This window comes from Sander lucioperca, chromosome 3, assembly GCF_008315115.2.
Source record: "Sander lucioperca isolate FBNREF2018 chromosome 3, SLUC_FBN_1.2, whole genome shotgun sequence".
Lineage (NCBI taxonomy): Eukaryota > Metazoa > Chordata > Actinopteri > Perciformes > Percidae > Sander > Sander lucioperca.
This window is the reverse complement of record NC_050175.1, coordinates 15501546-15529295: the sequence shown is the minus strand read 5'-3', so window position 1 is coordinate 15529295 and position 27750 is coordinate 15501546. Positions and strand designations below refer to the sequence as shown.

The 27750-nt window shown below is 41.5% G+C and overlaps 1 protein-coding gene across 2 annotated transcripts; it reads left to right on the top strand.

Annotated features, from left to right (window-relative positions):
• Positions 1–27486, top strand: greb1 (growth regulating estrogen receptor binding 1). Of its 2 annotated transcripts, XM_031314404.2 has the most exons (35): positions 78–213; positions 4974–5022; positions 6426–6586; positions 6741–6848; positions 7379–7555; positions 8536–8718; positions 10875–10988; positions 11316–11453; positions 13431–13592; positions 13710–13832; positions 14603–14788; positions 15065–15201; positions 15464–15740; positions 15928–16056; positions 16163–16375; positions 16682–16879; positions 16990–17173; positions 17353–17536; positions 17626–17762; positions 17904–18255; positions 18400–18515; positions 18760–18965; positions 19079–19694; positions 21116–21272; positions 21368–21470; positions 21733–21888; positions 22058–22194; positions 22344–22505; positions 23462–23666; positions 23833–23995; positions 24133–24251; positions 24875–25107; positions 25588–25788; positions 25942–26080; positions 26275–27486. In XM_031314404.2, the coding sequence occupies exons 3-35, from the start codon at positions 6433–6435 to the stop codon at positions 26436–26438; spliced, it is 6033 nt and encodes a 2010-aa protein (XP_031170264.1). In that variant the 5' UTR covers positions 78–213; positions 4974–5022; positions 6426–6432; the 3' UTR covers positions 26439–27486. The 2 variants fall into 2 exon arrangements, with proteins under 2 accessions (XP_031170265.1, XP_031170264.1); XM_031314405.2 differs by lacking the exon at positions 4974–5022 and having other exon boundaries at positions 1–213.
• Positions 27487–27750: the final 264 nt, after the last annotated feature.

Sequence of the window (27750 nt, the reverse complement as noted above, 5' to 3'; positions counted from 1 at the left end):
CAGTGGTAAAGCAGAGTTACCCGACTCTTGGACCATACCATTTTTGTGCAGGAAGAGGGGGAGGGACCCTCTCTCGCTAAGATCAGAGGTGATGACACGCACTACACCCAGTCCAGTCTCGCGCCGGTCGGAGTCATGGTGACAGAACGTTGGATCAACTTTCTGTCTTTTCATGAAGAATAGTTTCTGTGCTTCTCCAGCTGGATTGTAAAGGTAAGTTCTATCAGCAGTTGTTTTCGAATTTTGTGTTTTTACCGTAGTGTTTTCTGCAGGTAGAGCACGTTACCTTGTCTTCTTGATGAAGCAAGACCACCATGCTCAGTTGTTGCTGATGCTGTTAGGAAAAAAGAAATAATCAATGGTAACAATATTAACAATGTTTCAGAAGAAGTTTAAACTGGGGAGCTGTTTTGCTGGAAAAGCTGTGGTCCGTTTTCACACTTTGTTCATGTTTATCTTTATCGTCATCAAGCTTAAAAGGACAGTTCCCTGTGTATATGGAGTTTTGGGATTTAACTGTAAACCCGTTTCATCCACAAAATGTCCCCCATTTTTCTTTCCGTGGCTAAAGTTATATCCTGAAAACTACTGTACTTCCTCAAACCCTTTTTAACTTATCATAAACGGGTAACATGCTAGGCTACACTAATGACTTTTCCAGTAACAATAGATGGTTCCTCCATGTCATGCATAGTGTACCTGGTCTTTTTTTTCTCTATCTGTTATGTTGTAATATAGCCATTTTACATAATGCTTAACTCATATTCCAAATGCATCTCATGAATTAATTTCATGTTTTCCAAAAATGTATTTTGGTCAAGCAATTTTGGCTGCCACAAAATCGTTTAATAGAAAATGTTACAGTTATTTCGGGGAAATTGCCCTTATGTAACACTACAATGTACTAAAGCAAGTGAGTGCTTATAGATACCTTTATACCTCTCTTCAACAACAAAACATGTTTTGTTGTTTCAACAGATATACTGGTGTGCTCTAAATGTGTCATAATAGGATATTTTTTTTAAACATTTCTCTAATAAATCATTAACTATTGTTTTATTTTGTCATATTGGTCCTGGTGTTATGGCCGTTAAATAAATCAGTTTTGTGATTAAAACTTGAAGAAAAACATAGAGAAAGTAGAGTTGCTGCAGTTTGTTAGTGCATTAAGATTGTACTGACTCCTGATGCTGCTCATAACATTTGATGCTGAGTTGGATGTGTGAAAATTCACTTGTCTATCCAGTTCAGATTCAGAAGACTTTATTGTCTGTCATGACAGAAAATCGTCTTAGGCGTAGCCTCAACATACAGTGCAAAAACAAAACTCGCACAGTAGACATACAATAGCTTATAAAAATAATTAACACTGGATAAAAATAATACAGTGTATGTGTGCAAAGTGACAGTGTTTGCGTGGGTCATTACTTTTTATTTAAGTTTAAGTTTGTGATAGCTCTTGCAGCTGAAATGTAAGCTACACTTTCAGCCAGATTTCCATGCCTGTAGATAACACAAGTTCCCCGGGAGTTATGCTAAGATAGAGAGAGCAGAAGAAAAAAAACTGCTCAAGGACGTGGAGCAACATAGAGAAGCAACAGGCAGAGCAGGCATTGCATATTCAGTAAGTTAGAGCTTTGTGGTGCCTTACAGCTATTTTCTTTACACTACCTCTAGCAGATAGTATACTGTAAATATGTAGGCACACCATGTCAGTGTGCTGCAGAAGACAGAAATACAGCATATCTGTACAGTATGTTGTATAGTCTCACCGTAGCTCAAAGCTGACAGTGTTTTCCAGTATAGCATGCTGGATAAATTGACATTGTAAATGCATGTTTAGAAATAAAACATTGTTTGTAAATGATTAGTATGAGGGTGCCTGGAGGGTAGTGATTGGAAATTCAGTTGACAGGTTAGCTGAGTGGCTGACCAGTTCAGTATATGGATGAGTATGTAGATGTATAGTTGAATGGCTGGCTGAACAGTTGGCCAGTTGGCTAGCTGGCCGTCAATTCAGTGTCTGTTGAGCAAACTGTGAATGAGTGCATTTGATGTGGGTCACCGGTCAGTGATGAGCCCATCTGAGGGTTCGCTTGTGTGTGTGTGTGTCTGTGTGTTTGTGTATGTGTGTGTGTGTACAACTGAAATTGCTTTGCATATGTTTTTGGCTGTGGGTCAGTGATCACAGACCATCTGCAAAGCTGGACGTTTTTTTTTTTTCTCTTTTAATTCTACTGCTCAAGGCTGAAAGAGATGCTGCACTGACCAGCTGACACTGCTCAACATTCCTCTGCCTTATCTCTCTCACACACACGCACAAAAACATTACCACTGAAGTACAGTTTCTGTTGATAGTGTGTACACATATTGTTATGCATATTTGAAGGAATGCATTCCCTTAACTGTGAATGTCTTTGGTTGTGTGTGTGACTGTGTAATATGATCAGCTATTTAAAGGTGCAATGGTGGAGGTTGGAGACCAAACCCTACTTGTCAGGCTTAACAGAAAGAAAGAATAGCAGGGATGCTTCATTTGTTTGTGTGTGTGTACGACTGGTATGTGGGCCTAGCCAACAGAGAAAGAGCCTGGGGTTCTTATCTGACCTCTCCCAGGATGACCTTTCACCCCTCAGTACAAGCCCTTTGTGTCCACTGAGCCTGAGTCCATGGGAGAGCGTGTGTGTGGGTGAGTATGTGTGTGTGTGTGTGTGTGTGTGTGTGTGTGTGTGTGTGTGTGCATTCTCATACGTGTGTTTTAGAAGTATAGGCCACATCAAAGTCTTACTTAAACATTGTTATTTGGATTCACCTTTGGCCTTGCGGCCATGAGATATCCCTCAAACGAATACATCCCTACCCTCAAAGCAGAGAGCGTATATATTTGGGTTTGCATGTATTAGCAAGGAGCTAACTAGGACATAATGTATAGTCCTGACAAATTTGCAGGGGCAGTAACCAGTACATCAAATATCTTTCTAACATTTTCTTAATATAAAAATCCTTGGTAGCATACAATAAGATACATTTTTACTTCATCGTGTCCAAAATTACCGTCATTCATAGCAGGTTAAGAATGATAGATGTCTTTCTTAGTAAGTTCTTTTTTTTTTAGATCCGCTACATTAATTTGACAGAGAATCAGTAATATCCTAAAAAACATATTTTCGTAAGAACTCTTTAAAAGTGCTGAATACTTGAGAAAAAAACTTTGGAGTGGTAGTATTGTCTTTGGATTGCATGGAGCTGATAGTTTAAAGGGATCCTAACTACAGGTTTATGTGTGAGGTTGTGTGTTTGAGTGTAGTGGTGGTGGGAAGGGGGTCCAAGGGGTCATAAAACACCACAATAGTGTCTCTCTGCCCAGGGTGAAAGAAAGACAGGCAGAGAAGAAAAGTAGGGGGGAGATGAAAGGATCTCCCACTTCCATGTCAGGGACAGAGGAAGGAGGGGGAGACAGATGGGAGGAGAACAGATTAACAAAGCTTCATTTAAAGTTTTACATTCAGCTTATTTCTGTCATCTCTGCTACATGCCAACTTTTATGTGCTACGGGTCTTTTGGGTTTGTTATGAACAGATAGTCCTTAATAAAGGATTCCGGATCTGTATAACACTGGAAGAGTACATGTGCAGCTACAGATTAAAATGGACATTTTGACTGAACAATACAAATGCACAGCACTAGGTCTCTTTGTGTGCTTCCTTGCAGCCCTTAGATTTTAAAGCAAATTGTTTACAATTATAGTGGACACACCTTTTTCAGTACCTGCAGAAGTTCTCTCTTTGATGTTACATGATATTGATCCAAATTAATATTTGGCAGAAAAGTCTACCCAAGACAAGAAAAAGAGCCAAATTATTATTATTTGTTGTTTAAGGCTTACCTCTGTAAGGTAGAGCAATAGTAACCATGCAATAAAAACATATTAAATGGCTTTAGATTTAGACTTACAGTACTTGGTTATTTGGTTAACAGTTGGTCAGTAGTTTAGGATTTTAGTCAAGATTCAATAAAAGGTGGAATACACCTCTCTGCTTTTATCTCCTCCCTGTCTCCGCTTCCTCTGGTTGTAAAAAGATCAGTCTGCTCTTTGGTAGAAGGTGTGATTACTTCCTCTCAGTGCCGGCTGTGTTATGACAGGGCTTTTTTGTCTTCCGTCCTCTGTCTTTCTACAAAGTGGTGCAAGGCATTAAAAGCCTGCACTGTGTCTTTACATATGAAAGTGTGGAAGCAGAAGGTGGCTGGTGAGGTGTGTGTGTGTGTGTGTGTGTGTGTGTGTGTGTGTGAGTGAGAGAGAGAGTGTGTTTGGCTGCGTGTCCATCTCCAACATGAATCTCAAGAGGAGAATGTAAAGCTGAGAGCACATTCTCAGGACTTGGCTTGTTTACATCAACATGTGGAACTTTATTTGATAAAGGGCAGAGGTCTAGAGAAAATCTCCACCAGCGTACTGTAGCTAGTAGCATATATAGCTGTGTAGAGACTTTTTGGCAGAGATCAGTCCAAAAGTAAATTACCTAAGGGTGTGTTATTACTATCAAAAATGCAGTATATGTAATTTTGTTCACAAGTTATAAATAATAATAATAATTATACTTTCATATTTTCAGGTTGATTTCCAAACTAAAACCGTGGTGCTGCGATTGTTTTACTTTTTCATTCTGGGTTTGTCTCACCTTATTGCACAGTGGGATGTGGGGGTAGAGCACAATAAGAAGGCATACAAACGTGGGGCCATGTAGAAAGCTGAAACATGAAGATTCATTTTTGTTGTTGAAAATTGATTTAAGGACCATTGGCTTCTTTTTAAATGTTTCCTGCTAAAGCATGGTGACCCAAGCTACAAATAAAGTTTAAATTCAATGGCAAATATGAAATGTTTTTGCTGTCAAGAGATGCAATGCATTGTTTTGTAAAGCAATGCATCACTTTTAAGTCTGTAATCTGACAGGCTTGTCTTTTCATTACAGTAAGATGACCTGCAGGTTGCTGACTTGTCAGTGAGTCTCATGCTACCAGGTTTGTCAGTCAGTCATATGTAGCTTATTTTGTGTGTGTGTGTGGCAGCCAGCATATGTGCAGTCACAGGTTTAGATAAAGGGGATTAAGTTGGTGTTTACGATCCGGCCTAGTTATTCCCCTCCTCACAGACCCAGTTTTTTTTTTACCAACACATTGGTTAGTCAGTATAAATTACATGTTAATTCAGGATCTTATGTACTTAAAATCTATTATTGTAATTTTCAAGATGAGGATGGCAACAGTGACATGCATGACTCCACACACATTATCTAAATTCCATCAGTAGTGTATGACGTGTCTTGCAAACAAATAATACAGCACTTCTTTTACTAAGTTCATTGTTCTAAAATGTTAAAAAATGCTTCAGTTTCTATTGTTCTTTAACAAACTTTTTAAGAACAATAAGAATGTAAAATTACTAAACTTTACTAAAACTAATACAATAACTTGAACACATTCACTTTGAAAAATACATACACAGTTGTAATCATTTTTACATGACTTTTAATGTGAAAATGAGATAAATAAATAGGATCAAATAATCTAAAGCAAATGTATTTATGGTGATATGTTAAACCTAAACAATTACAACAACAGTGTTTAGTACACATTTTGAAAAAGTACATGCATAGAATTTCTTTATTGGAGTGTTTCTCGTCTGTTGTTGAGCAGATGAGAGAGGTGAATCAGAGAGAAAACCAGAGAGAGAGAGAGGGATGCAGAGAGAGAGAGAAAGTAGAAAAACAGTGTAGCATCTAGGTCAGGGTGTCCTGACTCTGTCAGTTCAGCTGATTTTATGGCATGCTGTCTGGACAGATGCCATCCACTGATTATATGTGTGTAGGCCTTTGTGTGTTTCCATGTGAGTAGATGTGCTTTCAGTGGATTTCAGTGTTAGTGCTCGTCAGTGCATAATGTGGATATGTCTATGAGTGTGTGTGTGTGTGTGTGTGTGTGTGTGTGTGTGTGTGTGTGTGTGTGTGTCTTAGACTTGACAATATTAAGCACTGCATGTATTCTCATTGTCAGAAGGCTTTAACTTTCACTGTATTCTGTGTTTTATCACATACAGAGACTTTTTATTGTCATAGTTCTTTCTTTTATGATCTTTTTCTTTCTCTAAAGGACCTTGTTGGCCAGATCACTATGACAAAATCTGTTTTTCCTGTTTGTTTCTAAAGCTGAAACGGACACTACTTTACGTTTAATACAAAATCATACAATATGATGGAATGGCTGGTAAGTCTGTATTTAGAGTACCTGACAAGTAGCAACGCTTGACTTACAGTGCAGTAAAAGTTGAACTGGACAAGCAAATAGTTATTGCAAACAAAATCAATTTACTGTGAGCTGACAAATACCTTTTGAATGTCCAACACAAGGTGACTGTGGTTTTGCAGGACACCAATGGGGAACTCCTATGCAGGCCAGCTGCGGACCACGCGCTTTGAGGAGGTCCTCCATAACTCCATTGAGGCGTCGCTGAGGTCGAACACAGTAGTGCCTCGACCTGTCTTCTCACAGCTATACCTCGAGTCAGAGCAGCCATTGGCACATGATGGTGGGTTGCATGGATGCAATGGAGAAGATGTGATAACAAGTTCAGCAAAAGAGTTTATTTCCTCAATTTGAATTATGACATCTCTTTTGCATCTGCATCTGCTTGTCACTCTTGTTCACCATTAAAAATGTTTTTTTGTGTATATCCCCACCAGGTCGTACAGAGAATGATGATGAAGACGATGAAGATGGCTCAGAGTCTAACAGCCCCCCAATACCCTATCAGATGAAGCCCCCACCTGAGGGATGCTGCACCACGGATGGTTTGTACACATACACAACTTCTGAAAAAAACTCAAATCACACACAGGGCCACATTTACAAATAATTTTTACTGCATTACAGTCACAACTGGCACGAGGAGATTTTCAAAACAAGCACACTAACCTGAAACTGCACTTTCCCTGTACATACTTCCCGATACATCTTGCATTTAATCAGTGTTCACCTCATTTATGCATGTGTTGTAGGTTTACGGAAGGATCATGCAAATGAGGAATGGGTGCATTCTGCTGGATATACAGTCACACTATTTGCAAGTGTCAGTTTTGTGAGTGTGGTTGGTCGTGGTGTAGTTGGGAAGAGAAAAGTTAATTTGCCTCTACTAGAAATCTCAATGACAACAAATAAAAGGTGAATAAGTAGCAGAAAAATATCCAGACCAGCTGTTTACATAGTGTATATCATTGCTCTTCTTATTTATGCTACAATGAGACACAGTAATCTAAAAGTCAAAGAAAAGCTACCAGATCATTTTGTGAAACTGTCCTATCCTGTCTTTTCCTCCCCACAGGCTTCTGTCAGGCAGGCAGGGACCTGCGTCTGTCCTCGCTGGCATCAGATCCCTTGGATGTGCCCCCTGGGTTCATGTTGGTTGGGGTGAAGTCCCCCTCCCTCCCTGAGTCCCTGCTGGTGTGTGCCATGGACCGCTGCTTTCTGCCAGATGAACGGGGTCACAACGCACTGCTGGGTGAGGAAGGAGACTCACAGAGAAACAGGAAAATATCATCACTGTTTGCTAAAAAGTGAAAAACTCTCAAAATGTATATTTTCTTTTATAGGAATAGTTACAGAAATACCTTTATTTGCTTTTTTTTCCAAGAGTGAGATCCATCTTGTGTCTGTGCTTTAAGTACAGCAACAGCAGCAACCCAGGCTCTCTCCAAATTTAAAAAAAACTATAGCAGTGCCCATTGAAAATGGGCATGTTTGGAACCGGTCAATTGCTTGGCCTGTTGAATTGCTGCTTTCGGCTTACTCGAGACTCGCTCATCCAAGAAGACAGCCAGCTGAAGAGGTGCCCCAGTCAGTCTGCCCGCAGAGCCCTGAAACTCCGCCCGTGCAGTTAATCAAAGTTTTTAATATTGAACGTGTCTGTGTGAAAATGTGCAGCTAGTGAGTGGGCATGTTGATGAGGTTAATTCCACTCGCTCAAAACCGGAAGAAAACAAACTTACAAGGGTAAAGAAATAGGGTCAACAAAAATGTCGCTGGAGCGATGATGAGATACATGAACCTCTGTCTGTAAGGGCCCACGTCAACATCATCAAATTCAAGGAACGGCAAGAGACTCAGTTGTTTATGACGAAATTATGAACGTCTCCATGACGCAGTGTAATTCAGTCTGCTGCACGGTCTAGCCAGCACCACCCTTTGTCTAAATCAAACAGATTATTTCCAGTGAGAACCCATCTAACACGAACAATCTCATGTTGTGTGCTACATGTGTAAAAGGGAAATTCTGGACTATGTCGGGATGTAATTCCTCAGATATTGTCCAGAGTTAATATGTGAAAATGGCTATAGATTCCCTACTTTATAGTTAGATACTATCCCTCCTTATACTCATAACTAATAAATATTCCTTTAAGTTGATGACATGTGTGACTGTAGGAACATAAAATGCAGCCTATTGTAATCGTACATTTTCTGTATGTGTGCTCTATCCAGGCTTCTCAGGGAACTGTATAGGCTGTGGAGAGAAAGGCTTTCGCTATTTCACAGAGTTCTCCAACCACATTAATCTGAAGCTCAGCACCCAGCCCAAGAAACAGAAGCACTTGAAGTACCATCTGCACCGAAACAACCAGGGCGTGCTGGTCAAAGGAGCTCCCATCTGCTGGCGGGGACACGGTAAGAGATGGATACATGTGTTTCATTGGAGCAACTGGAGTCATTTTTGGATTCGAAAGGTGGAACCAAACACAAATTTTTTGGGGTTTTGGATTTTTTTCTTTGAATGTTTACATTTAAAGTTGTAGTCCGTACGATTTAAGTTAGGTTGTTTCTAGCGGCAGCTTTGGCGGTAAGATGTAATTGCAGGCGCGCCTCTGGGACTTCATCTCCCAGAGTTCCATTCAAAAACAAACAGTCTCGACTGAATGACGTCAGTAGATTGCAGCCTCACCTGCGCAATGCCTTCACATGCTCCAGTCCATACAGATAGCAGTTTAGTCTAAGATGAGCTAAGAGCTAATACATCCATGAAGATAACAGCCGTGTAGGGACACGCACAGCCGTGGAGATGATAGAGCTGGGGAGGCAGCAGCAACCTTACGTGGCTAACCATGCTAACACAGTCAACAGTGCTAATGCAGCTATTGGAATTACTCACCGAGGCTATCGGGGCGGCGTGATGTTTTCCAGCACTGTTTACCGCAAAGTTAGTGCACTTAGCCAAGCGGCAGCGGGCATCTAACCTATGTGACACAAACACCCTAATTGCCACTGAGGCAGAATGTGATATAAACCTTAGCTGATGAAGTAGAGGCCAAGGAAGAGCGGGCAGCATGCACCGCTTTCCCCTTATTCGCCTCACCCAGAAGGGAAAGGGCCAAACGTCCCCTCCGACCCAAGTGCACTGCTAACAGTATTAGCTGACACAACGTGGTTAACAGTGTTAACCAATGGGGAATGGGGAAGCCCATACAAAATGTACGCCCTTTATTGATATAAAAAGGGGGTTGTTGTTGGTGGTGCTGCCTTCTCCCGAAGGCACGGCACAAGCCGCCCTGAAGCCCGAGGTGGGAATGGGTGAGCAGGTCTGGGATGGCAGGTGACGATGATCCCCAAAGCTCTCCGCAGGCTAGTGGAGCTGCCAAACCCACTGGCAGCGCCCTGACTGCTGCTGCTACAGGCGGACATGAGAGCCCAGCTGCTCTGAGGCTTTGGGTGGTTTGCACCCTGGCGGTCATTTCCTGAATGTTCGTCCCGAAAAGCGACTTCGTGGAGAGAGGGTGGTTCATTACATGGACGACAGACCAGAGTTTAGAATTTTGTTCATTTTACTTTGGACTCGAAGTTGAACTGTCATCTTTCTCTGTCAGCAGTAAATAAATGTAGGAGCCCGGCCAGATTAATGTATTAGCATATTTCCATAGTTCCCAATTACTGAGTACAATGGAACGCAGCATAACCGGCACTTACAAGCTCCACCTCTTAATACATCCATGGGGCAGACGGGGAGAGACCAACCCCTGCTGACTGATGTAAAAAGCATCACTAACTGTGCACGCACTTGAATTTAGGGTGTGAAAGTCACCACAGACACTCAGATCCTATTACTTGACAAAGCAGCAAATACAAGCGCGTTCATCAGTGGGTCATATGCTCAATCACCATTGTTTTAACTCACTCTTTGATAGATAGAAACTTAACAGACAATTAACTATATGAAAATCTTACGGACAATAACTTTAAAGTAGTACTGTCCCTTCTGGGACGCACTGATGGCTCAGCAGTAGAGTTATAAGCAAGTGAGAGTTATAAGCACAATCACAAGTCATGCATTTGGTTAGAGGCCTTTATCTTTAGTTTAGGTCTTGTATAGTCATAAAAATGTCTAAAAATCTGACAAAACAAACAATGAGTGTATGGGTCTGACCAGATGGACAGGTAGGACCTTAAGGTCAGGGGAAAGGTGAGACTACAGAGTATACACAGAGGCCACAGTCTGGAGGTAACCCATCAAATTAAAATGGTTTGAATGGGCACCATCTGGTGAAAACGCCTGTGAGCAAGGACACTAACCCTGTGGATATCAAGTTCTCTCAATGTTTCTAACCTTATCCTGTTGTTTCTGCTTGGTTCTTAATTCTTTACTCCTGGAGGGAAAGAGTGAAGCTTAAGAGTTTGGTAAACTTACTTTTTGAAAGGCCTCTGTTATTACTCCAAAGTGTGCCCACACAGGCACGCACAACAAATACGTTATTGCAATTACCTAGCTACTGAAATGTTTCTGTCTCCCTGGATAAGAAATAACATAGTTCTTGTGTCTGTGTGTGTTTCAGATGGCAGGATGAGACAGATGGGGTCCAGCCTCTCAGAAGGCCATGCAATATCAGCTGAACAACCACCAAACATGGCACTGAAACACTCATCACACACACCTGGCAGCTACACAGGTAACACACACAAACACACAGAAATGTGAATACCAAATCCAAAAATGCAACGTTGATATCAATGTTCTCGTTGAAAATTGTTCTGTTGTCTTGGTTATTTGTTTGTGTTCTCAGGCCCAAAGAAGTATTTTACTGTTTCAGACTACATACTCTAATTTTACCATGAGATCACTAAACATTAATGGCAGTGCAAACAGTTGTTGACAGACACCCGTATCTCACTTAAACTAGTGGAGAGAAGGCAATATGTAATAATCACAGAAATGTTTTTCATTCAAAGTTACGGTCATTAATACTATTGATTCATTTTCGTCTATCTGTAAACAGCAGAATCAAATGTGGACCCGAGTGGTCTGCCACAAATAATTGATGCCCCCCACTCGCTGACAAATGGCAACCATGCTGTTCCCTCCATCGCCCATCCACCTTTACATCAGTCAAGGCTTGGGAGACCCTCAGCTACAGGTACAGATTGTGCACACTGATAACTTCAGCTCTATAATCCAGTTAATATCCAGAAGGATGTGTATATATCAAGGACATAAGATCTATTTGATAAACATAAATGCTGTGAATAAGAAGATTTAAACACAAAATAAATTCCTCAATATTAACGTACAATACTATATGCCCGAACTAATATGGTTGTTGATGAAATCTGATCACATCAACTAACTGCATGTACATTGGGGTATAAAGGTAGAAGGAGGTATGACTTACTGTTTGTTGGCCCCTCCTCCCCGGCTCAACAAGCCAGAGAGAACGCAGCAGTGATCGAGCAAGAGAGTGAATGAACGGAGGGAGCACCGAACAAAGCAGTAAATCAGAGGGTTAAAATTTGATTGTTTATTGTTTCATGGCGGTTACGTTCTAAAGCACAATAAAACACACCCACACATCCGCAGGAAGAAGACACATTGCCGTGTTTTGTGTGAATGCAAAGCTTCATCCTTAAACTTGTGTGTCGCTATGAAACGCCGAGGGGCCTCACGGTACCTGCGAATGAGAACGGGCTGCATAACCTGCACGCTGTTATTGACTGGGGGTTACACAATAATATGGGGCCCAAAACGCCCATAAACGTCCCAAACACAGACAAACAGGCAGAGGGTAAGGTCTCTGCAGATACACACACACCCCACACACTTCTATTGGCTCATAAGTGATGATTGAGAGGGATTACTTTTGTATTAGTCTATACATTGTTTTTTAGTAAGGTATACTGCATAATATACCTTTAAAGATCTGACTATTGTAGCTCATCTTACAGTATGTATAGCATAATTGTCTGATTTCTAACCATTATCTGGCTTCTTGTGTGCATGTAAACGTGGTCAGATTGTGTCTGTTGTTATTATACCCCTCCCCTGGGTGTCTTCACACCTCTGAAAAGGAGCGCTCCTACCACCACCAGCCCAAACTGTGTGTGTGTGTGTGTGTGTGTGTGTGTGTGTGTGTGTTATAACACCCCTGCTATACAGGAGCCAGGCAGCTGCATTGTGTGTTATGGGTTGTCCTTTGTCTTTCTGTCTCTCTCCCTCCCTCTCCCTCTGTCTGTCACCTCTATTAACTAGGGTTATAAAATTCCTTCTCTGTCTCCTTCTTATTTCCTGCTTTCTTGCTGAATGAAAAGCTTCCTTCCTGTCAATGTTTTTTTCATGGCCCTTTTAACAAGTGGACCTTTTATGTGTCTCTATTACTGCATTTCAACAGAGGTTGCAAGAAAGAGGAAAAGAAAGATTAATGTTTGACTAAAATACGACTTTACGTTACTGTTTCAACAGAAGTCCATCCTAAAACATGATTTAGTGTATGCTTTATTTATTTGTGGGTTATTAGAATTAGAAAAGTGACTTTTCTGCTATACAGGAAATCATTCCTAAAGCAAACTGTATTGTAAAAAAAATGTAACACTGAAAATAGTGGAAATATATCAACTCAACAAATGAAATTGCAGTGACAAATATTAAAGCAGGAGCAGCAACTTATGAGCAACAACAAGATCCCATAGCTGGTACAAAGCAGAATAATTGTAAAATAAGAAAACAATATATATTACTATATTTACCAATGACAATATTTTTTAAATGTATTTAAATCTGTGGCAGTTTATTTTTGGCATTGTTGGGCAAAAATGGTATAATGATCTTTCAGCATATTGGAATTCAAGTGGTCTGAGACAAAACTAGACTTTTTTTCAGGCTTTAGATAATCTAGCCCTGGCGGGAGGCTTTGGCCAATCTCAGGTCATTTCAGAGAAAGAGAAAGCATTCCTATTGGCTGTTCTGCACATGCATATGCCAATGCGACAGAGATGGGCAGGTAGAGCTGCTGACTTGCATGTTTTTGCTTTCTACCCACTGCAGCTTTAAATTCTTTTAAATTTAGATTGTAAATTTAAAAACGCTAATACGCTATGTAATCTTTTTCTTTATCCTGCAGGGTCCCATGCAAATGCTGGACCTCCAAAAAAGAGGCACAAGGGCTGGTCGCCTGAGTCATCTGCCAACAGTCTGACAGAGAGCACTTTGAAGACACCACCATCTTCATCAGCCTTATCAACATTATCGGTGTCCGCTGTCATCACAAATGGAGTCAGAACAGGTAAAAAGAAAACATATTGACGAAAAGATAAAAGAAGAATATATGGGGAAATTATGTTTTGTGTGGCTTGTAGTGTTTGTATATGTAAATTGAAATATGTTTCCGTCCTTTTTCCAGAGACAGCAGCCCCGCTGAGTTCATCACAGGGGTCCTTAACCCCACTTTCTCCGGCAGTGCTGTCTGTAACAATCCCTGATGAGCTGCTACACACCTGCAGACTGCAACCTGTCATCTTTAAAGGTCAGTCAACCAATTGTATAATTGTGTTTGGTTAACATGTTCCAATCAGTTGTCAGTGCTGGACTTTCTCAAGCATGTGAACCGGTGAGATTTTCCGTAACCACCCAGCAGATGGCTAGTTTAGCTCGCCACTCCTCTCAGGTTAGAGGTCAGCCAACTCCTGAGGCTGTTTCCTGGCCTATTTGCCCTCCCCTTCTAACCTTTTCAACCCTTTGTATCACCTGTCAACTCATCCACATCTCCATCTTCTATGCCCTCAACCACTTCCTATATCCTGTGTATGAACTTTCATCCTTTTATTTTATTTCCGTTTTCACTTTGTATTTATCACCTATCTGCCCTGCACCTCACCAACCACCCATCGTGTCAGCTCTCGTCTTTTTCTCCACTTTAGCTGCTCCTTGGGCTTCCAATCATATATTTTTATCTCTACTATCACCCCTCTCTCCCTTGGGAGTAGATAGAACTGCATTTTCCCACCACTCGATCCTGTAAAATGACTGGTCTCCATTTGGGTTTGTTGCAGTGTAAGACTTTTTTATTGTAACTTAGAGAAACACAAACAGCAAAATAAAATCTAACATAGGCCTATCGATGTACATCGGGAGCAATTTTGTATATTGCTCATGGACAATTGTCCCTTGTGAAAAGGGGAAGAAGGGGATTGGCCTATGGTTAATGGCCAAATCCACCGCCTGAGCCACAGCCCCAAGTACAAGTTATTCTCAGCCTCCTCACTGTGTTCATCTGTTTACCTCTCATTAATACAGGTCATGGCCCACTCCCTCAGCTGACTGGAAATGTCAATGAAGTGCTCGTCAGTTCTCTGCTTCAGAGTTGTTATTTGAGCTCCCAGACACTCCCCAGAGTCTACCAGCACTATGGACCATCACCAATTCAGCCATTGTCAACTGAGATGCAGATTCTACTCACAGTCTACTATCTTGTTCAGCTAGGTCAGTTTAAAACCTTTTTCTAGAATAAAGGCTATTATCACTGTTCAGTCAGACTGCAGAGAGGAGGCAAGTGATTGACATTTCATGATGTCATTGCTGTGTCTCATAATGGCCACTAAGAGGCAGACAGTTCTGAATGAATCAAGCTTTAGTCTTCTGACTCTGGCTTTTGTTATTCCCCAAACTCAAAACATATTCCATAAAGCTACTCAAAGGTCTTTTGAATTCTTCTTTGCCACACTTACTTTTTTTGTCTCTGCCCTTTATTTATCCAAGGCCCTGACCAGGTGCCCCTAATAGAGGACTTGGAACAGATATTCATGAGGTCGTGGAGGGAGTCTCACCTCAGTGAGATCAGACAGTACCAGCAGCCTCAAACACCAGCCACCCAAGGGAGGCACTATGGCATAGAGGTGAGACATCTGAGAAGTGTCCTATTGTCAAAAAACTGAAAATTCAAAATTCAAAATAGGAAACACATATTTATGTAAGACTGTACACATTCCCAATTCCTGCCTTTTAACACCACACAAAGCGTTACTCTGTCTCCCTTTACGTCAAGCTAAATATGCTGTCCTCTTCATGCTGTATATTACAGAAACAAATCGTCATGACAAGACTAAGTAAGACTGAATGAATGAACAAATTGCTCATCCTTTTCTAATCTGTCTCCAGGCCCCATCCACCCTGCCTGGGCTCCCCCAGCATTTCTCCTTACCTCCCCAGAGCCAACAACCCCTGACCCCCAGCCAGCTTCCTTGGCTCGCTCAGCTGGCTGCGTCATCCTGTGGAGAGGGCGTGGTGGTGTTAGAGGAGAAGATTGGATCTTTGGCTCAAGGCCTCCAGCAAACGTTCAGCAGGTTAATGGAAGGACGGCTTGAAAACACCAACTACGTGGTCATTATTTTCACTGCACCGGGACAGGAAACACAGTCCTGTGTGGTCGTCACAGGTGGGTGTTGTGTTTTCATACGCATGTGAATGTGTAAATGTTAAGTTGTCCAGAGAATTAAACGGAAAGAATAAAGCAGATTTTAACTCATTGTGTTTGTGTGTGTGTGTGTGTGTGTGTGTGTGTGTGTGTGTGTGTGTGTGTGTGTGTGTGTGTGTGTGTATGTGTGTGTGTGTGTGTGTTGCAGGTAAACACCAGTGTCGTGCCTTGGCAGAGAGTATGTACTCCCCCAATGAGGGTCTGAAAGAAATCAACCACCAGCTCTCCACTGGTGTTGCCCAGGAACTCATCCACTACTGCAATTCCCTCGGACAAGGTGCGTCTGCCTTTTTTACATGCACCTTTGTGTGTGCAGTGCATGCATATTAATGTGTGTTTTAGTCACAATTCACCACCATAAGGTGTGCCTTTCTGTTTCTCAGATGGGGATTTGGATTCCCTGTTGGATAGTGCCACTGTGGACAGCAACGAGCCATCTCCCTTATCCAGTAGTCAGGAATCCGCTGAAGAGAGGAGTCTTAAAACCACATACAGTCCCAAAGACACAAACAGTCCAAAGGATCCACACACACAGTGTTCAAAAGACTCGCCCAGCCCTAAAGAGAGAGCTTCAAGTCCCAAAGACACCTGTTCAGGTGAGACACAGACAGGTTTGGGGGGGGGACAATATATATGGAATGCATTTTCTTTCCTCACCGTAGTGTGATGGGATGACAAACTGTTCTCTGCAATTTGCCTTTTGACTAATTGCTGATGCAACTTTTCCCTGGGACCCATTTGATTCACTGTAAAACACGAATAGTCAGAGATTACATCTGCATGTATTTGATGTCCCTTCCTCCTTTTGCCAGCAAATGTGCACAGCTAATACCAGGACAATCAATTTAAAATAAATCCTTGATTAAGTATGATGATATGGATTTGTCTTTGTATGTGTGTAGAATACTCCATAGAGTGGCGTAAGGTTCGTCCCATTCAGCTGGCAGTGGCCAGGAAGCTACTGTCCCATGTTTGTGCCATAGCAGACTCCAGCACACAGAACCTGGATCTTGGCTCCTTTGACAGGGTCAGCTTCCTCATTCTGGTCCCGCCGTCCGAGGTAACATTTCAGCAGACCGTTCTCCACCTCTGGAGCTCTGGTTAGTTACAACTCTTTTCTCAGCAGTTGTTTTTATTCATTCTTGTCTTCATAAAGGAGAGACAAGATGTTTTTATGTTGACCCTCTTTCTCTTTGGCTACGTGTCTCAGGTGTCCTTCAGGAGCTTGGGAGTTTAGACCAGGAGTGTTTGTCTCAACGGGAGGCTGAGCGTTATGTGGTCAAGATGGATCAGAACGCTCAGGCACGAATTGATAGCCTCATCCAGGAAGCACAAAGCAACTCCTCCACACTCTACATCCTGGTCCATGACCACGCCCACTGGGACATTAACAGGTGTGTTTGGTGTGTGTGAAAGAGAAAATGAGAAAGAGATCAGAAGTCGTGCAGAATGATTACTGTGTTGTTATTGTTCCATCAACTCAACAACCTGGTACAAGAAGCGCATCAACAAAGCAATCTAGTGTGTTTTCTCTTTCTCTGAGTCTCTGTCATTGTCTCTTTCTCTCATTCAGTGCATCCCACAGTAGCTCAAACAGTGATTCGGCTCTGGTGGACCAGCTGTTAAACTCCCGTGAGGTCAGAGATGCTCCAAACATCCTAATTCTCCACGTCACCTCCTTCCCCTTCGCTCTGCAGACACAGTATACCCGCATCAGCCCCTACAATGAGATCCACTGGCCCTCTGCATTCAGTAATGTAAGATGGGAGGCTGTGTGTGATACACATTCTGTATTTAACAAACACTAGTAGTGAAAATAATTCACATTGTGTGTTTGTGTGTGTAGGATGTGGACCTGTATCATGAGAAGACGCGCTACTTTGGTGTGTCAGAGCTTTTAGAGTCGACCCGTTCAGGGAGCAACCTGCCTCTGCTGCGTTATGATTCCTCCTTTGAAAGTATGGCATCTGCCCTGGAAGAAAGGTAGCACAAAACACACATGCTTAATCCACACAAATACCCTACTCTTCATAAGCATGTTTGAATTACTTGCAGACCTACACAAAAAATAGAGCAAGAAGCCTTTACAGTCTCTCTCTCTTTCTCTCTCTCTCTCTCTCCCAGATTCCCTAAACTGCACAGTGCTGTGATCCGGACTACGGTTTTGATCCAACACTACTGCGTAGCTCTGATGGCTGCATCCAGCAAAATCAGCAGCTCCCACAATCTCCACAAACACACCTCTGTGGAGACCCTAGAGATTGTTCAATCACTGCTCACTGCTGCCCAGCAATGTCCCGCCCACCATGGCCACATGGTCCTGCTGCGGATCCCATCTTTGGCTCTGGCAGCATGGGCCCATCGACGGCTGTCCAGAGTTAGGAGGCAGCTGGGTCTGGATGAGAGTTTTGAAATCATAGTGGGGAATCCAAACCAAGCTCTTAGTATTGGACAGAGCTTCACTGATCAGATCAAGGTGAGGGAGTAGGTCACAATATGATGAAATACAGGCAAATAATTCTATGGACAGATGATCTTACAACTAGAGAAGTAAAAATACACTGACTGACTGTGAAAATTGTATTTTTTCTGTACTTGTGTTTGTGTGTGTGTTCTGCAGACATGGCTGAAGATCCAGGATGCTGACTGGGTTCCTCAGACCTACCTGGAACTGGAGTCGCTTCCCTGCATCCTGATCCTGTCAGGAGCTGAGCCGCTGGGAGAATCACTGCCCAGGTACACACAGAGTTCTGATCATAACTCTCTGACTTCTGACCTAAAACATTGACCCTTTGTTACCAACCCTAATGTACTGCAGTTCCATTGCCAAGTGTTATATGAGCGAAAGTAGTTCTAATGTGGAGCAACATTAGAATAATCTTAATGAAAAAGTGTTATACCATAGTATCTTGCAGGAAAGCCACAGAAGCTGTAGTAAATACAATCTGGGGTTTAAACAGTGAATTCATTCTGCTCACAGGTCATTGAAGTATTGTGATCTTAGAGTGATAAGCTGCTCCTACCTTCAGCGAACCACACTCGAACAAGAGCTAGGACTAGCTGCTTATCTAGTGAGAGCAGAGTCACGACCCCCACACAACCCCGGACCAGGAAGTGACCTGCTGGAGAGTGACGCAGAGAAACTTAGCAGTACTGACAATGAGGAGGAGGAGGGACAGGAGAACGGTGAGATGAGATGCATATGAACAGTTCTTTAAAATGTGTAAAATGTTCACTCGCTGTTTTAAGGGATATCTTAACTACTATACTTACTCTCTTTTTCTTTCTTCCATTTCCAGGGTACTCCCCTAAGACATGCAGCCAGCAGCTCCAGTCATGCCCAGACAGAGGAGCTTTAGATCCCTTCCCTGCCCAAAGCACCACCTCTCCAAATGTCCAAAAAGGGACCATGGACACCGTACAACCTCCCTCACAATCACAGACTCAACTTCAACCCCAGCCCCCATCTCAGTCTTTTCCGTATCCTCAACCTACATCACACCAACCTCAAGTGCTGAGTTATTCCCAAGCCCAATCAATCTCCCAGCCACAGCCACAACTCCAAATTCAGAGTCAAAACCATCCATTATCTCAAACAAATTCCCAACCTTACACTCAAACGCTTCCCCAGCACCAGTCCCTCTCCCAGGTGCAAATACCCCACCCTAAACCTCAACCGCTTCCCAACACCCAGTCTCGTCGCCAACACTCTAAATCCACCTCCTCTGGCTCATTGTCCCCGCGAGCCTCCTCCCCTCATCTGAGCTGCTCCTGGGCGCGGGGAGTGAGTCGCCCGCCTTCTGTGCTCCTCTCTCGTGCCCTCTACGATATTATCACAGCCAGTGACAGCAGCGGTCTCCCACGATGTACTTCATTCTTGCCACACATGTCAGTCGCATGGGCAAGCAGCTTCAGGTAAAACTAACACATTTCTTTTCACACCACTACATATAGTATGAGATATGACTGATGTGATGAGATATGAGGTATTTATTAGGGGTGTGCAAAAAAATCAATCGCGATTCAAGCTCTACCGATTCAAAATCGATTCATAGAATTCCAAAAATCAATTCATATTTAAAAAAATATATATATATATATATATATATATATATATATATATATATATATATATATAATATAGACAATAAAAGATACTAAATAAACTAAATAAAAAATCCACATGAATGTAGTACTAAATATATATATATATATATATATATATATATATATATATATATGTATGGGAAAAGTAACTACATTTACATACTGTGAATCGTTTTTTTAAATCGAAAATTGATATTGAATCGAAAAATCGGAATCGAATCGAATCGTGACATTTTCTGAATCGTACACCCCTTGTATTTATCATATATATCTCATATCATATGAGATATGATGTGGTGAGTTGGGTAGCTATCGTGCCTGCGTCGGTTTCCAGCGGGATGTTGGGAGCTGTGGTGTCCTTTCGCCCGCGACTTGGTTGGATTGTGTCGGTGCCATTCAACCGGGTGACTCTTTTTCTGTGTGCCGATCTGACAGCCACATTCTTCTTTATGATGAATCATGCACTAGTTGAAGGAGCTGATGAGATAACATTTCACTGGAATTGTACCTCGTATGATTTCATGTGACAAATAAAAATGGATTGATTGATATAAAAGCTGACTAACCATTTATCAGCCACTATTCAGCCCATAGGACACGAACACTATTTAAAACTTTCATGGACTGCTAGTACAACACAAAGTTACCATTATTTATTTGAATATATAAAATAAAATAGACTTTTATCTTACAAATTTGCTTTAGTGCAGGCGGACCACCAAAGGGTTAATTTAACTGTTAACTGTTTAACTGTAAAATCATAGTGGATTGGTTCAGTGGCTCAGTGTGTATTAATGTTTAGAAAAGAAAAGCTATAATAATAATATTTTTATTTCTATAGTGCCTTTCAAAAACAGTTACAAGGTGCTTCACAAAATTCAATACCATATAATATAGGTGCAAAGATAGCGAATCATAGGGAATAAAAAAGAAGGAAAAAAATGATAATTAAAAGTATGTCATACACAGGGTGTAAGGGTTCAATAGGTATCATATCACTATGAATCAAAGTCTGAACAGTAGGCTTGAGGTGACTTAGCTGAATTAGTTAATCCTGTCTTATTCCATTATAACCAGAATGGACATGTGTAGTTTAAACATACGACACAAATGTGAACAAAAGACAGTTATGTGCATCCAGACAGTTTACTCAAAGTGTCCTGAACAGATCAGACACTGAAAGTCTTACTAGGAGGAATTTAATTAAGAACTATATCGTTTGTGTGTAGGCCCTTGCTGAGTAAGATGATGACGTGTACAGAGCAGTCACTGTACTACCGCCAGTGGACAGTCCCCCGCTCCTACCACATGGACAGCAAAAATCGCACTGAAGGACGAAGTGACAACTTTCACACTCGCAGGCTGCTGCTCAGTGGACCCCCACAGGTACTTTCTGCCATACTTTCTTTCTTTTATTCAAACTCAAGATCATGCTATGCTGTATATTTATATTAATTTCCTTTTGTTCTGTCCATGGTTAGGTGGGTAAGACAGGAGCGTACCTGCACTTCCTGGGTATTCTGTCTCGGATGCTGATCAGGCTGATGGAGGTGGATATCTACGATGAAGAAGACATCAACTACAGTCAGTTTATTTGCAACAGTAGCCACAATTTCTTAACTACATTACGTAAAATATGTAGACTAGGCCTTCTAAACAACTTTAATATTTCTATATTTTGTACTGTTTCCCCGACATTTTTAAATGTTTTGCTGTTATTGCTGCTAAGATTATATGATGAAAATCTAGGATTTTGTCAGATATGTCAAGAACTGATTCAAATCTTCATTATACACCATGCTGTGAACTCCTGTTAGCTGTAACGCTTGTAAATGTGTTTATTTAGGTGCACAGGCAGAGGGGGTTCTGTACCACCCACCCAATGCTTCCTGGCCCAACCCAGACATTGTGAGGACGATGCCCTTTGACTATACCATCCATGACCCCAAATATGATGACATCAGCTCTGTCTATAATGCTGGATACAAACCCAGTGCTGAGGGTAGGCACAGTCCGAAAACACACAGTCAAAATCTTCTTTACACAACCAAAACTATATTCACAGAGCATTCATCTTCTCTTAATGTGTGTTGCTTGTAAGAACAAATCCTCAGACGTTAACTGTATATTGTGCTGTCCTAATCTTTCTTTGCTCCTGTTGTCTTTCCAAGGAAACCATGTGCGCCAGGAGGATGTGTACCTACGTAGGCGGACATCTCGGATCAAGCTGTCCAAATATGCGGCGTACAACACATACCACCACTGTGAACAGTGTCATCAGTACTTGGGCTTCAACCCCAGATACCAGGTCAGCACAACCCAACAAGTGTGATAACTGAAAATCACACACTGCTTTTGAAATGTTAAGTAATAATAATAATTATGTATACTTTATTAAATTAAATGTAGCTGATATAATCTGATAATGTATGTCCTCTCTAATCTTATATTGTATAGATGTATGAGTCAACACTGCATGCCTTCACATTCACCCATCTACTGCTTGGGGAAGAGATTCAGCTTTACTTCATCATCCCAAAGTCTAAAGAGCACTACTTCAGCTTCAGCCAATCAGGAGGCCAGCTGGAGAGCATGCGGCTGCCTCTTACCTCTGATTGGGTGAGTCCTTTCTTAGTGAAACCTTAACAGCAAATACTAGCCTTTCCTTTTGCCAGATGCTGATGTACAGAGTAAAAAAGAAAAGATCTAGCTCGTAAATAGCTTTTCCAAACGGCCACACTCAAAGGCAGCTTGAAAAGCTGGTTGTTATAGAGAGAGGTGAGGTAACGGAGCACATTTTCAGACAGTGTCTCCTGGGAGACAGTCATGATGGTGTTGCGTAATGAATGAAAAAGGAGACCCAGAGAGAGAACTTCAAACACATCTTACTTCCTTAGCTCCACACAATTGGCCAATTACTGCGTGACGTGGGTGTGAATATCACATTGTCGGTTTTGGAAAGAACCTGCCCCCCCCCCCCCACCCAATTACAACATCAAAAAGGCATGGAAGCGCTTCGACTCCCCAACAAACACTTCTGATGTAGATCCCAACTATAAGTGAGGGTATCAGTAGTTTAATATAGAGAACATGATAATAATACAAAAACTACAACTAGATAAAAGGTGATGTGCATCCCTATTAAGCCTTCTTAGCAAAGGAACACTGATATTATGAAATATGCATTTCTGTTTAGAAATGATATCAGAGGCTGTGTTTCAGTTAATCCCTTCTAGGTACATACAGTATGTACCACAGCACATTGCCATTGCATTTAAATGGTGATTTGCAGTGTTGAGCACAGTGCAACACCCTTGAGCTCCACTAGGTGGTGTTACAGGCTAGACTATAGCTAAAATTGTCCTTGTGGTAAAATGGATTACTGTAGCCGAGTGGTCCCTATTTATTTTCATGAAGATATGTGCACAGCAGATTTCTGTTTGAGATGGTATTTTGTAAATTTAGTGAAGCACTCTGATCACAACCTCTGACCAGCACACCAGCCAGAAAACATCTGAACACATCACATCATCGTTAATGTAATGTCACTTAAATGTTATCTTCTTGTTCCCCAGAGCCCAGACTGCATCAAGAGTCCAATCTTCACCCCAACCACCGGTCGACATGAGCATGGTTTGTTTAACCTGTACCATGCTATGGATGGAGCCTCACATCTGCATATCCTGGTGGTCAAAGAGTACGAGATGGCTGTGTATAAGAAGTACTGGCCCAACCACATTATGCTGGTACTGCCCACTGTCTTTAACGGCGCCGGAATAGGTATGTTACTGCTACTACAAGTAGACATGTAGGGATTACTTAATTTCATCGATTTCTATTACTGGTATCCGGAGCAGTTACACTGACACATACAGTACTGAAAAGTCAATATCAACTGTTTTGTCATAGTCCACCATCTTCATAAACGGTTCCTGTTATTCTGCAGGTGCTGCTCACTTCCTGATTAAAGAGCTTTCGTATCACAACTTGGAGCTGGAGCGCAGTCGACGTTTGGAGGGAGGGGGGCCAGCAGGTGACGTCTGGCCTTTCATCATCCTGGCTGATGACTCCTGTGTTATGTGGAACGCAGTGGACCTCGACGCACGCAAGTACATACAAGCACTTTATTTATATGAATAAGTGTGTTGGACAAAAAAGCTTTTGCTTGTACTAGAAGTAATTATATGTTTATTCATGTTATGAGTCGGTTTAAACATAGCTACTGTTTGCTTCCTGCTGTCGTTAGTGGTCCAGTGGAACACGCTGTGTCACTAAAGCACATCTTACAACACATGGAGGCCTGCCCAGACCTGGCCCACTACGGACTATGCGGGATCAGGAAGTGGAGCAGCCGTGGACTCACAGGTCAGGGGTCACGATGTCAGAAACCTTGAAAAGTCAAGAACCAGTTTTGACAGCTTTTCAGTCCTTATAATTACTATACAAATTAGCTTAAAATATACATGTTGCTCCCAGGGACAACATATCAATTATATGAATTACATAGTATAATAGAACAAACTACATAGAGTGTAATCACACGCACAAAATGTAACGCTATAAGCTTCACTAACACAAGGCTGTTGTATTGTATTGGACTGCACCGGATACTTCGAAATAATAAACTGCTACTATGTGTGTTCATTAAGTTGCCTTGAAACATTCAGGGCAGATTCTACTTGCTGTATATGCCCCAAATCTTAACGGCAGATACAGGTTGTTATGTCTTCATCTCTTCAGTTTACTTGTTTACCTTAAAGATTTTACAGATATTATTTTAAAGCATGTCTGGCTCCAAGCTACTGTATATCTCCGATCTTTAAACAAACCCCCATTAGGCAGTGTGCAGCCTCAGATAACCAGCCACACAGAGCCTCAATGTCCGAATGAAGGTTTTAGCTACTCTGTAAATCACAATGAGTAAACATAACATTTCTGCTTTATGACTGAAATAAATTAGAAGCTGCATTTATTTTTGTTTCATCCAGGTAATAAACAAAGGGAGCCCTTCTCCAGAGGCCACCTTCATGACTTCCTTCTCCTCAATGTCGATCGGAGCCAGAATGTCCAGTACGACCAGAACCGCTTCACTTGTCACGATGTGGACTTCACCCTGAGGCTCCACAGCGCTGGACTGCTCATCTGCCGGTTCAACAGCTTCAGCGTCATGAAGAAGCAAATCGCCATAGGAGGATACAGAACGTTTATTATCAAGACCAAGGTAGATGCTGAAGACACATGACAACACAACCACATATCACTCAGCGAAGCAGAATAAACAAATTTGAAGAATACTTAATAACTATTACTTCACTTGTATAGTAATATAGTTACACATACACATATAACGCCACATTTGCAGCTACACAGGAACAAATTATAATCTTTTTGCACAAAAACAATTCAATGGTCAAATTCAATACAACATTGTATTTGACCATCATTAATCAAAACAAACAACACATTAAATTACTGATTATTGTTCAAGTGAGTAGCATTAGAGGCAATGCACTTGGTTTGGCTCCAGGCTTCAAAAACAGGCTATAGTATGTTTGGTAGCTGATACAATTTGGACTAGCACTCAAGCAGTCAATATAACTATGAATCTTCGTAGGCATGTAACAGTTGATGAAAGATTTTTTCCTTTTTCAAAACGTCATGGCAACAAAGATTATTAAGCAAAAGTTTGACATTTCTCCAGACGACGGATGTTCCCACCTCAGTGGGGCCCTCGCAGTACATCTGTGCCCCAGACAGCAAGCACCTTTTTCTGGCTACACCAGCTCAGCTCCTCCTGGAAAAATACCTTCAACACACCAGCCAGAAGCTGTTTCCACTCAGCACCAAGAACTACACACACCCTGTACTGTCTGTGGACTGTTATCTCAACCTGGGACCTGAGGTATACACATATACACACACACACACACACACACACACACACACAGTCTATTTATTTGTGGTAAATGATTAACCTCTGAACAAAAGTATAGATTCATATACCCATAAATTCCAACACACAGCTTATAAAAGTCACTGTTCTTGCATCCTGCAGGTGACGGTGTGTTTTGTGAGTTCTAGACCTCACTCTGTCAACATCAGCACCACAGGGCTGCTGTTCAGTGGCCTTCTCCTCTGTTTTGCTGACTCCTTTGTGACTCCTGTGTTCCTCAAGAAGTTCACCTTCCTCAAAGGTACAAAGGCAGACCAAATACAGACAATGTAAAAAATATACCGCTGTAGGTGTTACAGATGGTGCATTTGCAATTAGTCTTTTTTAATAATGGTACTGTACAGAGCAAGCTATATATGAAATCTCAGATCTCATTCTGAATGGCTAAATGTGCTAAAGTCTCTATCCCCCTCCCTTCTGTGTGCCTCGCTGTAGGTGCGACGCTGTGTGTCATCAGCGCAGACCGTAGCTCTTTGAGGCAGACGGTGGGCAGGCTGGAGCTGGAGGAGGAGTGGAGGTTCAGGCTCAGTGATGAATTCCAGACTGCCAACGCCAAGGAGGACCGACCGCTCTTCTTCCTGACTGGAAAACATATATGACTGAAACACATGTAAACAGTGGAGTCCCAGTCGGGATTGAAATCACTTGAATTGCCAACGAGAGGAAATGTACTTGAGTGCTTTTTCATAGCATGACAGTGTGCACAGAACATAGGTTCTGAATGGACAATAACGTGTTATTGGCGAAGAAAAAAGGAAATCATTTTTCAAAATACATCTTTTATGTGGCCTTTATTGAGTCATGGTTATCCTGTGAGTTAGCAAAAGATTGTTCAGAAAACATTAAGGATTTTTCAGGAAGATTTTTCTGGTAATGAAATGGTGTTGTTTACATTTAGTGTGGTTCATGCACCACTCAATAAATCACTTTTACATAATCTTAGAATAGTAATCTTTTTCATCCACTAGAATTTGTTTCCCTATAATAAAAAATACACAAAACATGGTGACAAAAAGGTTAACAGATTCATCTTGTAAAAAGAAACTCACTAGACTCAGTAATTGCAGTTACTGCTTTTGTATTTCTTCATATATGTTTATCTGTGTTCAGGTTTGTATTGCAATATCACAGTGTTCTGCACATTTCCTTGCAGGTCCACACAATACGAGAAGCTTTGAAAAAGGGTAGACACAAGCATATGTGTGTGCAATGGTAGCCGATTTTTGGCAACAAACTTTTAGTTGGCCGATTTTTGTAGCGGTTTGTTTTGCATGTCTGTTTTTATATATGGACTATTTTGCATATATTTGGTCAGATTTGCATAATGTAAAGAAGTACTTATTCAGTGTGTACAAGAAATAGTATTGTGTTTGGATGTAGAATATTTGTTATGCTTAATGCTTCATAGACTGAATGAGGATTGTATTTGTTACTGTAGAAGAAACAAATCCACTGTGTGTTGGAAGCATTAACAATGTACAGTTTTGTATGCCTTTAATTGTATAAATGTACAGACATTTTAAATATCTTTCCTGTGTGTGTTTGTATGTCCCTAGTATATTTCAAACAGAATTGAACAGACCTTAACTGAATTTATCTGAACTTCACAATATGCAGATAAAGATGTACTTTCTCCTTTTACAACTACTTTGGACTTGAAGGTTTGCAGCCTAAAGGCCAGGGTGGATTTGACAAATTAGTCTGCACACTTCCTAATAGTGTTCCAAATAATATTATATGACTTTTATGACCAATCTCACTAGAATATCTCGTCATTATCTAACTCATACAGCCAAGTATAGTTAGCCAGAACTGGCTGGCTGAAAAAAGTCTAAAGTGCACAAAATGGATATTGTCCCTGTCAGCAGTACCCTGTGCCAGTATTCGATGATGCTCCCTCTGTTTTGTGTG